General features: G+C 34.7%; 1 protein-coding gene across 12 annotated transcripts in view; it reads left to right on the top strand.

Annotated features, from left to right (window-relative positions):
* The window catches only part of MEF2C (myocyte enhancer factor 2C), a 138081-nt gene that overhangs the window by 102566 nt on the left and 14716 nt on the right, over window positions 1–20799 (top strand). For all 12 annotated transcript variants that reach the window (XM_039875031.1, XM_039875035.1, XM_039875034.1 and 9 more), the window contains exons 5-6: window positions 5596–5782; window positions 7852–7899. In XM_039875031.1, coding sequence (XP_039730965.1) covers window positions 5596–5782; window positions 7852–7899 — 235 coding nt within the window. The remainder of the gene's footprint in view (window positions 1–5595; window positions 5783–7851; window positions 7900–20799) is intronic.

Genomic DNA, 20799 nt, shown 5'->3' with positions numbered 1-20799 from the left:
AAATATTTGATAAAATACCTATTGGGGTTTATTTTGCCCCAAAGAAGGAAAGAAACAGCTCCTTTGGCCCAATTTTTAGTTCTTAGGGCCTGAGTTTCTCTTGCTACATAACACACTAGTTTAGAGGTGCTGGGCACAAAGTTTGTGAATGTAAGATTTTAAGGTGAAGCACGTTAGGTATCTCGAATAGGAAGAATTCCCTGCACAGTGAGGAACAGGGCAATATATATAACACTGCTGATTACTCTCCAAGGCCATGATCCTAAATGTGTGTAGAGCTTTAACCCCCAGAATTCTGGGAGAATGCCCATATTTGCACATTGGATCATTTTTCCCATGCTTTAAGAGGAAAGAGGTGTGACGCATACCTGGATTCCCTCACAGTATTTCATCCTGTCACATAAAGGGTTCAAAATCAGGATACATGATTTCTTAAGAGGTGCAGTGGTGTGTGGTGGGGGATGAAAAACCACATTAGAGTTTATAGGCAGGGCTGTGAGAAGGCGCCACACAGCTCCTAGCTGTGCCTCCAAGTCTTCATTTCTTTAGTAAGTGCTTCAGGCTCCAGGATAAAAAGCCCAGTTTTCGCACATCGCTTTCAGTTGCTGGAAGTAAATTTTGTTGAAAGTTTCCACAGCTGCTAAAACATTTACAGCGGGGCAAGGACACTCTGCCCTTTGTATGCAGAAAGTGTCTCCACCTCTTTAAAAACATTACAAGACTGTTTTTCTATTTCAAAGACCAAATTTGAAGAGTTTCCCTTTTAAAATAGAAAATTTAATATTGCGATCACTTGTTGGTACAATATAATTTATGCCCATATTCCTCAATTACGTGAAATAATTCATGGATGATTTGGAATCTTGTTGACCAGCGTTTCCTCATGCAGGGTTTGCCACAGTTCACGCTGGGCTTCACAGCAAGAAAAAACAGTTTCATTTGAGGAACTAGGAATTAGGAAATGGGCTGAAGGAAGGAGGGGCAGATGCAAGGCTGGTTGAGAGTGAACGGGAAGGGAGGAAGTAGAAATAAGAAAGTATGTATTTTCTTCACATAAGAGACTGTGAAGAGAGATGAATAGTACTGTAATCAGGATCAAGGAAGGAGTTAAAAGGACAAGCACTAGAGGTTATTTATATGCAGAGAAAAAAATGTTTGAAGGAAAGAAAAGATTGAACATACAGATATAATGGAAATAAAATGGCATAGCTTCTTGAGGAAGGGAGGAGGATGAGACTTAAACAGGATGGAGTTGCAGCTGGACCCATGTGTGGTTATAGTGGTAGGTGAGTGGAGTGAAGTTGAGTGGGTAACCACCTGATAACCTCTATTTTTTATATTGAATTTAGCTTCTGTAGATGTTGAAGGAGAGGGGAGCAGGTGCTTGAAAGAGGACTGAGAATGAAGGTATAGACATTGTGAGGAACTGGGAGTGGAGAAGGAGTGAGTAAGTATGTGCTAGAATTGTCAGGCAACTTTGAGGAAATTTGGTACCAGAAATTGGTAGTCACTGGTTGTCAGATTTTTTTCTCTGCTAGTTTTCAGCAGCCTGGTAATGGTTGATCAAAAGTTTAGTGACCTAAAAAAGGGATTCAGTTCAATCATTCACATTAAATAAAAGAGAGCTTATTAACTAAAAATATTTTATTAAAAATTTTTTTATTGGACTTTTTATTAGACTTTTCCTTGTGGTAAGTTTGGGAAAATAGTGGCTTTTGGACAAGAGTTGAGATACCTTTCTGACCACGATGACTCACTTCAGTAACCATGATTAAGTTTGCTCAGGGATAGAAACTAAAAGCTTTTAGCTATTATGCCTGTGTCTTTTAAAGCCAGGGCCAGCGTCATGGGCGTCTGACCTGTACAATCACATAAGGCACTGCTTTTATAGAGTCACGCTTGGTTAAATGCTGTGCCATCATCATCTTGCCATGGGCTCTGCAACTTGTATAGTCAGTCCTGCCTACACTTCACCCCAAATTCCCTCTTCCTTTCTGTCTTGAGTGTTCTAAAATTTGGAGCCTGGCCCTGAGATCTTTGCAAGTTTGGAGTCTTTCACTACTTTTTGGCTTTAATTTTTTAGACAACATTTTAAACTATTTAGATGCTGGAAGCTAAGCAGGGTCAGACCTGGTTAGTACTTGCATGAGAGACCACCTAACAAGACCAGGCACTGTAGGCGTAAAAACTAAAAAAAAATAAGGGATTGTAAGCTGACAAGGTCCTTGCAATTTGTGAGGTCAAACAAGGGTTGCTTCGCCTAAAAAATAAAAAATAAAATAAAATAAAATAAAAATAAAATATTTAGATGCTTTTAAGAGCTCTAATTTTGAAAGTCAAGATGAAAAACAATAACACTGATATCTTAGAAACATTTATACATTATAATAACCTTGCTTTCTCTAAAATGTGTAGAGCTTGTTGGTCTCTTTATGGATGCAGCCGCTTCATGTCTCAGATAAGGTCGAGGGAGTTTAAATGACTTGCCTGGCCAAATGTCAGTCTATTACACAAGCTGGACTATAGCTGAGCTTTCTGATATTAAGGCTGATGTTCTTTCTGATTCTCTGAGATATCTTCTCAGTGTGGTCATTTTTTATGCTTAAAATTTGATTTTAAAATTATGTAGTCAGTTTCTGATACAGATAAGGAAACAAAGCAAAAGATAGAGAAAATGGAAAGGATGTTAGCATATTTTATGATTTGTGAATTTTTGAAGGATGCTCTGATATCGGAATTATATCTGACTGCTGTTTATTCTAGACTCAAGAGAGTTTTAGAATAATCATCATTGAATTGTTTATGGTCCAGAATGCTGAAAACTGAGTTATTCTTGGGAACGATGGTCAGAGAAGGGAGGAACAAGGAGACATTCAGTGAATTGGTTATTAAGGTGGTTCAGAATTTATTAAATAATTATTAATAATCCTCTTTATATTGGATGTGCGTATAATTACCAGGGACAGAGAGGAGGGAAATAGGCTTTACTCTCTACTCAGATAGAGTCAATATACTATAGAATACTCAGGAGAGAAGTAGTTTTATAGCTGATCTTTAGGTATGTAGTAATAAACATTTATAAGTAGTAATAGTGAATAGAAACTAAAATGTATATAACCAAATGTTGGCTTTAAAATATCAAATCTGAGTAAATGTGGAAGAAGAGAGTCTTTAAGTAATTTTTTCCCAAGACCCCGTGTCACAGCCTGGCAGTTAGAGAGCATAGACTGCACTCCAGCGCGGATGCTTACCCACATCCCATAGAACCCATTTAGTTCATCATTTTTCTGGTTCACAAATAATAAGCTACTAACATCCAGTCCTTACTCACTTCACAGTATGGTTTTTGATAGCAATATTCTATTTCTGTCCAAAACTTATACTGTGTTGCATAGTGATTTAGTAGCAAAAGCAGCAGGCTCAGTCACTTACTAGTTAGATGACCTTTGGGCCACTTACTTAATCTCACAGGTTTCAAAAAGGAAGAATCATATCTACAGTGAAGGAATGTTGAAAGTGTTATATCATATATGAACAGTGCCTGCTCAATAAATAATATGCAGTAAATTGTAAGCTTGTGTTTTTATGTTAGTACAGTGTCTTCCTAAACATTCTTCTTCGAAGAGAAGTATTCAATTCATGTAATTACTTTAGAGCAAAAGAGCTTTAGCACCTTGACAAAAGGAGACATTATTTGGCCAACTTCATAAATGATTTTATAACAGAAGGGAAAGAGGAGCAAGGGAAAGTGACCAGGAGATGGTAACCTCTGCCAAGCTGTGGCCCAGCAAGGAGGATACTACGAAAAAAAAAACCCTGAGCTCTCTTCCCCAACTCCCTGGACTTCTGCTAGTGCCGCCACTGGCCAAGCTGAAGCCAGAGGCAACGGGAGCCCGGTGGATTCAGTCCAGAGGGTCAGCTGCTGGGCTCAGAGCAGTGAAGAAGGTAGACAGTGGGTCTCAAAGGGCAGGTGTAGAAGCCCTAGCACAGTTACTGGACTGTTTTCTTAGGTATGCCAGACTCATTCCTATTTGGCCTTTTAATAAAGGAATACAATATTTCATTCACTCTACAGACATTTATTTTAAAGCATATACTGATTTTTTTTGTTGTTTAAAAAGGCTCTGGAAATTTGAGTATATCTTCATTCTTTGATATGTTATCAAACATTTATATTCCATTATATCACAGTATCTATCCAAAATTATTTTTTTGCTACCCTGTTTACAACAGGGTAATTTAGCATTTGAACAATTTTTTTCCTCTAAAACAATGAAAAATCAACAACATAAAAGAAAAGTTATGAAACATTTATTCTTACCAATGTCCAGATCAAAGAAGAAAAGAAAAATAGAGAGGGAGGAAAGAATAAGAAATAAAGGGAGAGTAAATATAAATAGAGAATAGTATTGTAATCATCACCAACATAAACAGAATCATTGCAGAGCATAACGTGTGACGCAGGCCTGCCAATCAACTAGTAAAAGAAAAATTGATGTTACGATTACAGAAAAAAATAGTTTGGAAAAAAAAAAAACAGCTTTGAAACTCATACACATATGTGTATTTAAACTTTCCCAATGGCTTATTTAAGAATACCTGAGGGAATGTTCTGCATAAACCCCTCATCTCTAATATCCATATTAGATATACACACATACACACATCCATTTTACATTAAGAATGCTGTATGCTCTGATGCCCTGAGTCCTCAAACAGTATTTCCATTTATAATGTTAAAAATGAGAACAAAGGAGGGAGGGAGTTACAACTATGATTATCTAGTTAGTGCAAGCAGAAAAATAAATATGACTTTGCTCATATTGCCAAAATAATACCAAAAAATCAATAACTGCGACCTGATTATTCTAATTAGATAGCCATACAGTTTTGGTTCACTAAATATTTGTCAGCTCTACCATTTGAGATGTAGGTCTTGACATTCGTCAGTGTCAATACATCCCAAATAGTGAAGTGCAACAAAAATTCTGAACTATTATTTTAAGATATGAATTATTGAATGATATATGCTCTGTTGAAACCTGTATCTTAAAATGTCTATTATCTCCAGAGTTACTTTCAAAAGACAGACTTTTAAAAATAATGAAGTATATGTGCTATTCACAAGCCTGGAGATGATTTTATATCATTAAACTTCTGCATAAATATGCTTCAATAAGCAATTAAACCAAAGGCACTGGTTTGCATTTTAATCCTCCTTTTTCTCTGTGAAGTCATCACAATCATGTACCTTTGATCTTGCAGTCATTTCTGGCACCAGATTCAGATATCACAAATGAACAATTATTACTTAATAGAATGGAATTCAAAGACAATGGAGTCTAATGAAATGGGGCTTTGTTTTAAACAAAAGTGAAATGCTTTCTAATAGTTGCAAAGAGTTCTAAGCACATTAAAGAAATCAATTTATGATTTGAACATCATGAGAGCTCTTTCTTCTTAATGGTCTTCTAGACACCAAGCAGTTTGGAATTTAAAATTTTTTCTTGGAAAAGTAAAGGCTGCCTGTACTTGAGAAGTTCTATTTCTATTCTTTTTTATTTTATACCCATATTTTTTTCTCTGCTCCTACAGGCTGTTCCACCCCCCAACTTTGAGATGCCAGTCTCCATCCCAGTGTCCAGCCATAACAGTTTGGTATACAGCAACCCCGTCAGCTCACTGGGAAACCCCAATCTTTTGCCACTGGCCCACCCTTCTCTGCAGAGGAATAGTATGTCTCCTGGTGTAACACATCGACCTCCAAGTGCAGGTAACACAGGTACGTCCTCTTAAGAACTCGATGTGAACAAATCATTGTGCGGAGCCACTCTTGGCAAAAAGACAATTTCGTCTCTAAGATGTTGAGTTTTCCAGTGTCCCATTTATTATATTCCTTCACTGCTAGATCTTCAACATGATAAAACCTAATTCCATTAGCATATCTTTTGAAATCTTTCATAATCTGCAATTTACCTGTTTAATTTATATCTGTACTAGTCTTCTCATGTGGTTGTATTTTTACCACATGCTTTCTTGAATAGAATGTCAAATATCCTGTCTCCGTGCTTTTACTTCTGCTCTTTTCTTGCCTAAAATTCCATTTTCCCTCTTTCTCTTCTCCAGATTTTACTTCTTCTGTGAAACCTTCCCCTGTGTCTCTTATGGCATTTATCCCATGTAGTTATTTATTATTTTGGTTGGTTTTTATTTATTCATACAGTAACTTACTTATACCACAAAGGATTTAAGGAAAAAATGAAATATGATAGGAAAACATAATTTATAAAGAGTATGAAATAAAAACAAAACTAAGTCAGAATTAAAGGACATGTACATCTGCCATAAATTTCTCTCTACACTTCTGAGATCCTTACTGTTGTACAGTTCACAGTGTCCCAGAGAAAAGAAATTATTGCTCAGGACAAGTTCGACCATTCTTACTACTCAGATCAAACATAATACATTATGATATACTGTACTGAATGTGCATCTCTTTACCCACTGGATTTAAAAAACCTTGAAGGGAAGAATGTCCCCTTGATTTGCCAGGCTCACAGTAGGAACTAAGTAAATATATATTGAACATAACTAAACAATTTCTTCATATTTTCAAAGGAAGCACCACCCAAATAATTGTATTTATAAATCATGTATAGCAAACCTTTATGTATTTATATTTTATTTTTTAAAAAGCACTCCATAGGAAATGTTTAATATGTCTTAAGCACATATAACTATATTAAAAGCAATTTATTTACAAAAGAAATATTTTTGGAATACTTAAATATCTGCCTTATAATTAAAATTAAATATATATTGCTACTCAGTACAGAAACTTTATATAGAAAATAAAATCAAAATCAGGCAGATTAAAAAAACTTGATAAATCTTGAATCCGAAAGATGTGTATAAAGGACTTCATTATACCATTATCTCTACTTATGAATATGATTGAAATTTTTTATAAAAATTTTCAATAATCATATGTATTCCTTTCATATCATACTCATGTTCATTTATTTTTAAAAATCTCACACTTTATTTTTAAAATATTATTTAATTGGAAGTAATAAACATTTTCTTAAATGGTAATAAACGTTTTCTTCTAATTCCAAAACCAGAACCAACTAATAATTATAGAGTATCACTTAGAAGCAATTAAAAAATAATCTAGCTGATATTCTATTCTTTTGGCTAAATCTTGTTCCTTAAAAACTAACAGTAATTATTATATTCAATATCTTATTGAAACATCTCAACTCTCATATATAAACATTGCCAGATTTCAACCTGCTTTCTTAAGTTAGCAGTGAATAAGCCTAAATTTCTAAATTTGTGACCAGTATAACCTATTTTATTGTGTCAGTAAGTAAAAGTCAGGTAGTAAATGAGGTCAGTCACTGTGGGTAGATTCGCGAAATGCAAAGCTCTAGACAATTAGCACTGCACAAAACTAATTGTGTAAAAATATTTACAAATAATTAAACATCAAATGTATGGTTATTTGAATTCTTTTTTTCTTTCTTTCTTTCTTTCTTTCTATAAAACATCCTCTTAGGAAAAACTAGAGTTGGAAATAATAAAATTTAGAGACCATTTAAACACTGGATTTTTTAAATGTGATTTTTCTTTAAAAAAAGATTCTGCAGCATGTCAGTGATTGAATGTATTTTTAATGTTTGAGCACAGCACTTCACAATAAAACAAATGTCAGCCATCTGACTTAGGTAAAACTTTACAAATTTAGGACTCTTAGAAGAGGACAAAATACTGAGGTTGCTCAAGGTAAAGTGTGTTGTTCTGTGAGCCTTAGCCTTTCTCTTTTTGATCTTCCTCTTTAATCCATAGGTGGTCTGATGGGTGGAGACCTCACATCCGGTGCAGGCACCAGTGCAGGTGAGTGGAGATTTCTGTACTGCAGTATATATCATTGTTCAGAGTTCCTTTACTGGGAGATTTGCAGGAAGTAAGTCTTTTGAACAGAGTAAAGTTGAGAGATCTAAGAGAGGCATGGAAAAATGGCCCCCAGAATTTCAAAAGCAGGAATGACTGGATAGCAACTTAGAGGAAGACTGTTTATTAATTAGAACTTTCCTTAATAAAACTTCAACTATTCAACATAATCAAAGGATCGAGGATTCTAATCAAATCAATTTAATCCTAAATACCATTTCTAGACACATGAGTACCTTAAACGAGCCTTGCCATTTGAGTTCTCGGTTAAATCATTTCATATTAAATGTGAATCACATTCTACCCAAATAAGTACCAAACTCCTATACATTTCTAAAAGTGAATGTATAAAGAAAATGAGATTGTGAGATTATAACCTATCAACAATAATTTAATGAAATAAAACCACATTTGCCATAGTGCACCCCCCAAAAGCCCCTTATAATATATTTCAGCTCTTAAGAGCTTCTTCTGTTATGGCTGATTGACTCATAGCCACACTTCTCCAGGGTTCCATATTAATTCAGATTATTGTGATTATTGAGCTATTGATATCATTTTCAATGCAGAGACAAAACAGCACACAATACTTTTTTAATGCAAACTACAGTTCACCATTGGCATAACAAGTAACCATGGTAATTCCTGCAAGCTGGAACATGCTATACACTTAAAATAGGAGAGGCCAGCATGAATGACACAAGGTTATGTTTGAAATGTCAAAAAAAAATCTAAGTTTATTGAAATATCCATGGACAGCCTAATTAAAATATTTTGCCAGGGTCAAATATAATAGCCTGCTAATTATAAGAAAGAAGATAAAGAAAATTGGCATATAAAAACATTTTTACAAATATGTCCATTTCTCACTTCTGATGGTGGCTCTTCACTAGTTCAGTGAGTAATGAAGAAAAAGTATTAGAAGTACACAGTGAATTAGTACACAGAATCAGTGGCACTGCTTCCTATTTTATCTTTCTTTTAAAAATTAGAGTCAGATTAATGAGTAAAAATATACGATTTTGCTAGATATTAAAATGAAATGCTCATTTTTTCCCCTCAAAAGAATGCTTTGTGGCTTGTAACTTCGACATTACAGACCCATGTTTCTTGGATTCAAGTCTCTGTCAAGCACTATGGTTAGAAAGAATAGTGGGGACTAAGAATTGGTTTCTCACAAATACAAAGAAAAAGAAAAATTGTTTATATGTTATGATATTTTATCCAGTATCTTGCTGCATTAGTTTGCTTACTATTATGGGAGCAACCAATTATGGCAATGAAGTTATTAGAAGTAGTAAAAGACATGTGGAGTGGAGGGGCATGAGGAATCAGTTACTCAGTTTCAGTGGAAGTGGCCTCTTGTTGCTGTTTAACAGCTAGAATGCTTTTGAATCCCATATTGAAAATATGAAGCGTTTGGTTGTTCAATTATGCTGTCATTTTCAATTCCCTGACAGTCTACTAAGGTTAATGGCCCTTTAGGGACAAAGAAACTCGATCTTTTAAGCATAAAAGTTAGCCACATATAGGTCTTAACATCATTGAACTAAAAGTATCTTACAAGCTTAGCAAATTCATCCTCCTACTTTAGGATCTCTGCTATAGTCATGAGAATCTTCTTCAAAAATAGGAGAAGCAAACAGAAAGACACTCTACTGCTCCACCCTCTTGATAATAAATATTATATTTTGATGATTGTATCTTATAGTCATGAGCATGTAATTTTCACAATTTCTGAATAGTGGTGAAAGAGTTACTTCCCCACTTTTTAAAAATAGAGGAAGAAGCTCTTTCTAACTCTGATTCCACAAAACACCTGTTGCAAATGCCACTTAGTCTTGAGCTTAGCTGTCATGTCCTGATCACAAGCTCAGCCATCTTCCCTTCTTTCTCCTGCCGGACAGTATCACATGTCAAAGCTGAATATATCTGTGCTGATGTCAGAGAATCACATAACACCAGGGAGAAACAAGGCCAGCCAGAATGTCTCTACATTTTCAGAAAAGAAAACTAAAGCAAAATGGCCAAAAGATATCTTCCAAATTTTGAATATTGTCCTTGAAATTCAAGGTTTCAGATATAAAGTTAGAAACTCTGAGGCCAAGTGTAAAGACTCTGCAATTAAGTAATTTTCAGTCTTTGTAATTTTTTTTTCAAAATAAAATCATTGCAACTTGTAAAAAAAGGGGGGAGAGGGGATAGTTTCATGAAGGAAGGAAGTAAATTTAACATTTTTTGTGTGCCTGTGAATACCAAAAGACCAAAGAGATAAGCATTCTCTTTTTCAGCTCAGCTCAGTCATAAAGTATAACATCTTTCCCATCCAGTCCCTGAACCATCTCTTTCCCTCATCCTGTCATCTGGCAAGTCACCAGATCTTCCCAACTCTGTCACCAACTCAAGGTATTTTCTAAATCTACCCCTTTCTCTCCATTCTTATCCCACCACCCTTGGTCAGGCTTGTACTAATACCCCAGGACTGTTTCTGGAGGCCCCTAATTCATCTCCCTACTTCACATTGCATTTCATTACAGTTTCCCCGTGACTGATAGTCTTTCTCAAAGCCTTAAACTAATTGTAGGTCATAATTCACATGCCTAAAATCTAGCAATGGCTTCCCAACTCTTTCAGAATTAACTGTGAGTCTCTGATCTCTGACTCGACCTCCTCTCCAGTCTTAAACTTTCTTACTTTCTGCCACTGCCATCAAGAATCCTGCACTCCAACTCTAATAATAGCGTACATTTAAATTGCTCTACTATGTGCTTCATGAAAAGTAACATTTATTCTTATAACAGTCTTTTGAAATAGATATTTATATTATACCCTTCTATAGGTGGTGGAAATGAGCACAGAGAGGATAAGTAATTGGGCAAGGTAGAACCCAGGCAGTCTGTCCCCAGAGTCCAGGCTTTTAACCGCTGCACTGAGCTGCCACTTTCCAGTGTTGAGGCTACCTTTATATAGGCATTCCTGGCACTCCTGCTTCATGCTACTGATCACTCCTTGTCGTCCCTCAGAATTCCATTCAGCCATTTAGGAAATCCTTTCCTGTCTCTTCCCAAAGGAATTATGCACCTCTCCTCTATTCTCCCACGGCAGCCTGTGCCTAGATTGCTTATCTCATTGCAACGAATGGGCACAGTTCTCTCTCCTGGACCCTCAGCCCTCTGGGAGTAAAATGTGTTTTATTCAGTTTGTATTCCCAGCTCAAAACATAAGAGATAGTACGTGGCAGATACTCAGTAAATGTTTGTTAGCTGAATAAAGGAAAAGTTGATTTTATAGACATAAATTTTTAATAGTGTTGGTGTAAAAAACAGAAAGAATACTTCAAAGAAATAATGTAATTTTAAATACAAAAAGATATGCCTTTGATCTATAATTCAGAAAAATAATGTATTCTTCTGAAATTGTATACAATGAATAGCAAATTAATTATTTGATTACATAGCTGAGCATCATTGGCCAATAAAGTTTTACCAACTTTTCTAACATGCTTAATGGAAAACTTAAAGAGCTGATAAATAGCAGTAAATGGAATGTGGATTGGTATCAGACCATTGCGAATCACCTCTTAAAACACCAAACTTCTTATCACTTAAATTGAAGTAATTTCAAAGACAAAGGCACGTAGTAATAAAGCAGCGACAGGATAGGTTTGTATTCTTGGTGTAGAGGAAGTATACAGAAAGTTATTATAATACATTAGTAATAGTGACATTTCTAGGTTTCAGTTGACAGTTATTCATTCACTACTTAATCCTTTCCTCTCCACAACCAAAATGAAAAGTCATTGCTTTTAAAATTGCATTTTGTCATATCTCTGCACATTAAAGCTTTTAATATGCTAATCTTAGTGGTTATTGATGATTGGAAGATCAAGTTCATTTGAGTTTTCATAATCATTAGATTTAATAGAAGTAACCATTAGCACAGCAATGCCTTGTGTTGGATTATTCACTGTCATATTAGTACTTTTTGTTTTTATTTTAATAGCATGGTTACTTTTTATTGAATAGAAAGTACCAGTATGTTCTAGGATTTACTGAATTGTGATTGAGACGAGAGAGAAGAGGAAAACCGTTAGGAATCTCTGAAAATTTAAGAGAATTTTAGTCTACATAGTTGTTTGACAATAAGGCAAAGGAGATTTATGTATATTGGTTAATAATTTTAATTGGCATTTATTGTAAATTAGATATAATTTTATATAAAAAGAAACTAACAGCTGTTTCCTTTTTTTGATTGTCAATTGTTTACTATTTTACGCATTTGGTTGTCAAGCATTGTCACTTCTAGAATGCTTAATTTATACCAGCTAAATACATGGAAACTTGATGGTGGCAGTGTACTGTTGTAGATAAAGATAAACCACTGAGTGGTGAATAAGGAGACCTGACTTCCAGACTCTGAAAAAAATCCCATCTAGCAAGTCCTTAAACTTAGAAACTTTAAACTTAGTACTCACAATGGGGATAAGACACAAGTATCATTAGTGTCCGTTTACAGACAATTTGTTATATAATCATAAACTTTACTTATATGACTTCTTTCGAAGTTCATTTAGCATTGAAAAAGAAAATTTTATCATAAAATAGAGCTAAGTGAAGAGAGGAAAAGGTCATACGATTTTTAATTATTCTGTAGCAGTACCATTGTGTTGCAAGTTTTTGTTTTTGAGAATACTTATCAAAAATTTCTCGGCTGACTTTCTTATCAGCCAAAAAAGACTTCTCTGAAATTCTTACTCAGTGTTTTAAAATATTAGTGAAATGGTTAAAAATTCAGTCTCAAGGGATTTGCTTTAACAAGTTTGCATTTTTGTTGCCTAGTGAAACACAAATTCAGATTGCAGTACTGAAGAAAGGGAGAGGGATATCATTTATTTGCTCACAAATAAGAAAAATGCTTTGTTAGTATAGAAATATAATTTTATATTACTTTTAAAAATATTATTAAGCAGCATGTGAAAAAATCTAAATTAATAGTTCGATTCTTGTTTTAAAGTTTTTATTCTGTTCATTTTAATTGTTCTGAATAAAAATTCTGAATTCATTTACAGTTTTACCTTGGGAGTTCAGCCAAAACATAAATAAAGATCCAATAGCATTACTTCATTAATATCTATGAAATTAAGTAAGAATGATATTTTTAACCTAAATGAAAGTTAACTAGATTTATTAAAGAAAAAAATAAAAAAAAACCTTGTCCCCTGGTTGGATGACCTACAGCATGTGATACAAAGCCACTGCCAAGAAAATCACTGTCCACTTTCCATATACAAGACTTGAAAAATTACTAAAAAAGCAATACTTTGACACCATTCTCTAGGGGCCAGTGTGCGAAGTGAGAGAGGCAAGTCTAAGAAAAGAAAAATGAAGAATGTTACAGGCTAAGTCAGGATATCGTAAAATCTGCTTTCAACCCCTTTGGCTGGACTTAATTCTTAAAGAGTTTGATTCCTGGAAGGAAAAAAACAAATTTTCAAATTATAACTTCCTAGAGAGTGTTTTAAAAGGTTTTATAGCCCTTTGTATTTCATGATTTTTGACCTCACGAATTTTACTGTCCTTCCGTTACATTCAGTAAAACAATGTGAAAATTGGTCTCTTCACTCATATCTCATTGATTTAACCTAGGAATGTGACTGATAATAAAACTTTGGTCATTTTTAATATTAATTCAAGCAGTTAATATTTTCTCCAAAAATATTAATTTTACTCAACTTATTTTTTCTCTTAGCCATCCTTTTTGTTGCTGCTGTTCTTGTTTGGTACACTGTTGGTTTCTCTCTTCCCTGTTTTTGGCACCACCATAAGATTTTATTTGGAGGTAATATGGAAAGAAAAACTCTTTTCAAAATCATCAGCGATATGAAATTATGCATCAACAGACAGCTGATGCTGGAGGAGAAGGGATGTGGTTAAAAAGCCCCTCTTTTGGAAATCAATTTTTTACCTACCAGGGATTTTTCGGGACTTCAAGGCTGTCAGCCAAGAGTATAAATTACTGTTTTCAGATACTCTTTTGCCAGTCACTTAAATTTTACAGTTAGACTTACATAGTATGTTTCATTTGAATTTCAGTTCAAAGAGTTATAGTCATGAAACAATCTCACATTTGAAACACCAAATCCAGTCTACTCCTTTAGTTTACTTTAAACTAAAGAAAATTATTGTACCAAAATCTTGGGTAAACAATTTTAATTTTTAAACTACAGATGGGTCCATAGGGTGCTAAGTATTCACTGGGTTAATTTGTTATCGCTCTATTTCAGTTGTTCTAACTGAACTTAATATTTACTTGCTAACTGTTTTTATTAAACACTCTGCCTCATTTCACAACTTCTTGACCTTAGACTCCACTTACAACCTCCAGCTATGGTAAAGAACTGATTATGCTGTGTTTACAGTGTGAGTGGGGGAAGCCCTGCTATTGTAATATAAATTATTAGAGTAATAATAGTGAATCTATGGTCACTTTATAAGTTCCAATATGATACCATTACTTTACATAACAATCATGAAAAAGGAACCTTTAGTTTAATATTAAGCAACTCAAAGAAAACTATAAAACCATGAAGTAAATTTTTGCTCAAGCAGTAATTTGGGAACATATTCCAGAGATGGACATTTATTATTCAGAATAATAAAATGACCAAGGGAAATATAAGATATACAAGTTATTTTGGGGATGGCATTATTGCCCTTGGAAAGTCTGTGAATTTCCATTTTGCAGGATTGTTGCGAAAATTAAATGAGATAACCAATGCAAAGCACCTAGCACGGTTTCTGCCGCAGAGTAAGTGCCTGTTAATAAATGTTAGCTATTGTTGGTATTGCAATTATTTATATTCTTGATTTCCTAAGCAAAAATTAAAACTTAGTTTAATGCAGTTTCAGTAATATTTATTCAATGTGCAGTGCACTGGTAGGCTTCACAGAGATATTTTCCACGGCCCTTGGAGTAAAGAGGATATATTAATAAATCCGAGGCAGAATCGCAGCTCAGTACAGTGCAGTGCAACACATTTCACTTTGAACATTATGATCTTCTGATGTGTTTGCAGCAGTTGTGTAAATGTTAAAACCACAAGTAATTATTCATTCTCTTCTGTCACGTTCTCTCTAATTTATACTGTCTCAATATTTTTGTTTATAAAAATGACTGAAAGAATGAGCGATTGTGTCAATAATGAAGACACCCCCTCATTTTTAGCAGAGACAGTCCCAAAAATCACAAGAAGTGAACAATTAAGTGAGTCATAAATCTATCATTCATTGTTAAATGGAATTTTTTGAAGATAGCAAAGTTCAATATCATTTTTATGGTGAAATTAAAAACTATCCCTTCAGTAAATCTGTACTCAAAAGCAGAACAATATTTTGAGTGCCTTTTTGCACTGGAAACATCAGATTGTCAATTTCTTTTTTTATTTACAAATGGAAACTTTATTCAGAGAAAGGGAGAAGTATAGGATGCATTCTAAATCTGAAACATCTGGCTTTTGTAATAATGTAGTGGAAGTAGTTTGTGTTTTGGATTCCAATCAAAGCTCTCCCACGTACTGACAAATCACAGAAGCTCCCTGAACCTCAGTTTCCTCATCTGTCAAAAATTGAGATGATCATGCCTGACCCACATGACTGTTTGAACAAATGAGTGATTGGCTTGCCAACACAAACTTACTTAATGACATGGACTTTTGATCTTTAGAGAAACAACTTCTGTCTCATAATACAGAGCTTATTGTATGTGCTGAATGTTTAAAGTTCAGTATCTAGTTGTCAAATAGGCTTAATACACAAAAGATACTAAATAAAACATGTCCAAGAAACCTCAAGGGCAAGTGGGGATAGATATGAAATCCATGAAGGTCTAGTTCAGCATCAGGGTGACATGGTCAAGCAAAAGAGACAAGTCTCTTTTAGGAATGTCTACTGCCCTCTGACTGGTACAGCCAAAAATAGTCTTGGCTTTGGTGTATTCTTGGGGTATTTTTCTAAGAATACACCACAAAAGGCACCAAGATTTCACAGGAGTTTTCTTCATAGTCTAACATTATACATTATTACATTATTTCCCTAAAAAAAAACTCAGATAGAATGAAGACAATTTTATGTTTAAGGATCATAATTATAATCATAATAAGGAGTCTTTACCAGGATAAGAATCAGAAATCTGATTTGCCCCCATTCTACAGTAGGCATATTGAAATTTTCATCATTCCCAGATTTCTGACCTCCAGATGTTTTGTGGTTTCCTTTTCACTTAGAGCTATCCTATGAAAAGTATCTCCTTCTCCCTAAAAACAGAAACAAAGCAAAACTAAAAACTATGATTTACAACAGCAGAATAACTTATAGTTCTTAACTCTTTTAAGAGTTTCGGGCACTCAGGGCAAAGTGTGTCTAGGACTGAAGTCTTCAGGGTCATAATGTTTTCCCACTAAAATTGTTTTAAGTGTGTTGCTTCCAGTAGAGTAGTGGATTGTATGAGCAAGTCTACTGTATACAATTTAAAAGAGTTTTCTGTGAAAAGTTGTCGGTTTATTTGAGATGCACAACAAAGTCCTGCTGTTGGAAACTAGCTAGCTTATCTTAAAACCTTTAAAAAGTCAAATTTAAAATTAATTGATGGTAGTGAGCATTATCAACTATGTGACAACTTCAGTTTAACAAGACAGTAGACTTTAAATGTTTTTGAAATTGTTCTAATGAAATTAAAGAAAACCTAGGTTGGTAAAACATTTTGCTGAAGCAAAAACAGAAAATCAATGCAATAGAGCTTCAGCTATATCTTCGGCTTAATGTTTTCCTGTGGCAGTTTGCTTCAAATTCCCCAAATTAAGATACCATTAACAAATTATTAAACAAAGTAAATTCATATATCTAAATATTAGAAATTATTTTCCAGATAACAACTAACAGCAGATATTATAAAATGCTGGGCATTTAGTGATATTATATTAAGTGGTTCTGATGAAAGCTGGTCTCTTAAATTGATAATAGGTAGGTATACACCTTTACCTTCTATTACAAGAGAGGTTATTGACTAATATATTACAAAATCTACTTTAAAAGTATATTTAATCATCCACTTGAATAGCACACTAAAAGTTAAACAATTGTTCTGGCATTTAGTGTAGCTAAACCCAATATTTTCTATTTGTAAATACTTATTTATCCAGAGAGGGACCAGAAATATGGTTTGGAACATCACCATTCTGTGCCTCTTTATATAAGTTCAGCATCTTCTGAACCAGAACAGCTAGTTATAATAGCCAAGTTGACCATGTAAGGCATTTCTCAAGCTTCCACATCACCTCTGGCTCAGGAGGATGAATCTCATGTCCCTGGTCTCACACTTTGTTTGTTTCCTCTGTTCCCTTATATTCCTGAAGTTTTAGAATGAGATCTGACACAGAAGGGTTTTCAAATTCTCAAGCAACAGGGCAATGTTGTACTTCAGAACATGGACTCTGGACACAATGCTGGGTTCAAATCATGGCTTCCCCAGTTAATAGCAGTTTGACATTGGGCAAGTTACTGGACCTCTCTGTTCTTCAGTTTTCTCATTACGTAACCCAGGGATGCTGTTAAATGTACCTCATAGGGTTGTCATTTTGAGAATTAAAGGTATTTTATATCCATGTATAATAGCAAACATTTATATAGCAGATACTAGGTACCTGGTACTATTCTAGGTACTTAAAGTATATGTTTTATGTGGTTACTATTATTGCTAAATAATACAATATAAAGCGTTTACTATTATTAATATTGCAAGGTCATGTTGGTGATGGCTGTCTCAAGCAAGTATATGGGAGTCTCTAATTCAGGTTACTTTTATGCTTCTCTCTCACTAATGAAATCATTACTTAGCATTGAGAAAACTAAGACTCAGTATAGTTGAAGAAACAATGATGGAGACCTCATGACCAGAACTTGGCTTTTATCTACTTAATTTTTTCTTTTGTTCTTGACTCCCCTCTGCCTTGTCAATCTTCCTGTCTCTGCTGCCTCATTCCGACCTCATTCCTCATGTGTTCCATGGAAGGCGCGTCCTAACTAGCTTTCCTACTAACACCCTAACCCGCTTTAATCTATCCTTTTCACTGCCAGTGTTGTTATTTTCCTCATACAGAGGTAATGATGTCATTTACCAGTCACAAACTAACTTTGGCTGCTTATTTTCTATAGTATAGAAAGTCTGCAGTATAAGGTTACCTGAGAGGCTTGTGTTAGCCAAGCCTACTTTGAAAACTACACTGTTTTTTTCTAAAACATCCACTGTTTCGTCTTCATGAAATGCTTGTTCTTCTCAAATATAGTCATGACTCTGAGATCTCACTCTCATGCTCATGCATTCCCTCTCCCCAGAAGTCTCTCTCTGAGCCATGAAATAAAATCCTATATAGTCTTAATTGTCACTCTTTGAACATTCTTTTTCCTAGGATTTCATGTAGCCCATCTTTTCCTGGAAAGTTCTGTAAGAGTAAATTATTGTTGAGATGCATCTCAATATAGAAACAACCTATGGAAAGAAATTCTTGTCAGTGTAGAAGAAAAGATCTGATGTCTCAGACTTTTCTTTTTCATTAGGGAATGTTTCTACTCTATTTGATTCTACCACTTGCAGTCAGCTAAGGTAATGTGCTGTGAAATGATTAACAAGTGTAACAGGTGAAAAAGAAGCCCCAATTAACTCTCTATAAACAAATTTAGTAGGAGGGCACTTGCGTGATTTCCTGACTTTCGTATTATATGGTTGATAAGCAGTTTATCTCAGTGATATACTTGGTCATCAGTATGTAATCATTATCTAAAGAAGAAAATTTTCTCAAGTAGCACAAAGAGGAGAGTCCCTCGATGTTTGAAATTAGCAAGTTACTCATTACCTTTTCAGTTCTCATGTCACATTCCTTCAGTAATTTAATTTTTAGTGCCATTCCTGAATAAATCTTAATTTTTCAGCATATTTTGTGTATCCATTTGTGAGCACTTGAAACACTTAAAAAATGAGTAATTTACATAGTATCACTGCCTCTAACTGCAACAGGATCTTAGAGAATGGTGAGTTCCAGGTGGGCTGCAATTGTTTGAAAGGCATCATGAAAGAGCTGAGACATTAGCTGATCCTTAAAAAATTAATTTGATTAATTAATCAAACAAGAGGACAAACACAGGTTGTGAAACTGTTAGAACAGAAACTGAGGCGTTTTCAGAGGACGGTGTGTTTGGCTGCAGCCATTGGAAATCAGATAGACAGAGTAAGTCAAACCGCACAGTCCTGAGAGCCACCAAAGGCACTGACTCAACAGTGTTAAGTATGATCTGAAAAAGGAACACGATGGAAGCAGTACTTTCAAAAGATTTCCCCTGGTGCATTGGGACTATACATTAGATTTAATATCACACATATGCACATAAATTTGCATACAGCTTAAGGAGCTCACAACCTTCTGACATTCCTCTTAAGGCCTGGTGAAGAAATCTTCTTCTAGAAACCAGGGACCCACATAGGGGTTATTGAAAGACCTAGTCAGATACGATGAAAGCCTAAACCAGGATGGTGGCAATGGAGATGGAGAGAGGCATTTTGGAAGAAAAATTAACAATCTTTGGTATCTGATTGAATATGAAGTTGGAAGAGGGAGAGGTAATAGTTAAATTAACTTGGGAGACTGAAAAGAAGATTGTGCTCAGGAAATAAGCCTTGGTCCATAAGGACTAGTTTCTGTTTTGTGCTTATTAGTTTTATATGCTTATATTTATAACTGAAAATTCCAGAAAAAAAAAAAAAACTAGTGAAAAGACTCATAATGTTGAAATATACAAATAAGAGAAAATTTCAGAACTTTGGGCTCAAGGAGGGCTGCACGCTCAATTGAGCTCTGTGAGACAAGGCAAAATGTCCTCCTCACTACAACTTAAGCCAGGAATATGTTCTTTGAATTTACAACTTCTTAAAATAGGAGTCAATTAAAAAAAAAAAAGCAGCAAGTGTTTTCAAGTTAACTGGAGAAAAAAAATTTTTTTTTCTCCTAACACCACATTCTAAGTTCTGTATATTTACACTGGTTTTAATATGAGTGTTTAGAAACTTATAACCAATTGAGGTAGATTCTCTTATCCTTCATCCAAATTATATCATGAATGCTTAAATAGTTTTATGTTATGCGAACAATATTTTTAATCAAATGAAACTGTAAAACAAACTGACTCCAAAGTTGGTCTGTTCTTCATTTTCTTATAATCTATAATCAGGAAATCCATTCTCATGCTTTATAATTTTTGTGCTTTTAAGTGGTCCAGGGAATGTGACATCTGCATACGGTCACATCTAAATTGCTAATTGTTCAGGCGGAGGGTCATTTTAAAACATAGTGTGAAGAAAGTTTGAATCTGTATATTGGAAAGTTATTGAGAGGTGGTGTTTCCCAACCCCCTGACCGCTAACTTTGAACGAGACTCTCCTCTTTGGTGAATTTATCTTATGGTAAGACAACAGCTTCAATGCAGGCCACAGCGTTCTGAGTGAAGAGGAGGCCGTGGTTTCTGAGCTGGTTTAAATGTAGGCTCTTCTTAGCAGCAAACCACACGCATGTATTCATCACTGATTTTCAAATGATAGGTTTCTATATCACTGGTTTAGGATCCACAGTCTTGCATTCCTGAATCTATATTATGCCAGAAGAATAACAACTTGGTGGCTGGAAACAGAAATGGTTATTATACGGCTCCAAAATGCTAGCTGGCACATTATGCTAAAAAGAGCAGAAATTCACCAGTAAAAGGCAGAATTTATTTGTTCTTAAAAATAACTTTATGCTCT

The sequence above is a fragment of the Pteropus medius genome, unplaced genomic scaffold (assembly GCF_902729225.1).
Source record: "Pteropus medius unplaced genomic scaffold, Ma_sr-lr_union100, whole genome shotgun sequence".
In the NCBI taxonomy this organism is placed as follows: domain Eukaryota; kingdom Metazoa; phylum Chordata; class Mammalia; order Chiroptera; family Pteropodidae; genus Pteropus; species Pteropus medius.
Note: the sequence above shows the minus strand (reverse complement) of the source record. Positions and strands in the feature narration are given on the sequence as shown.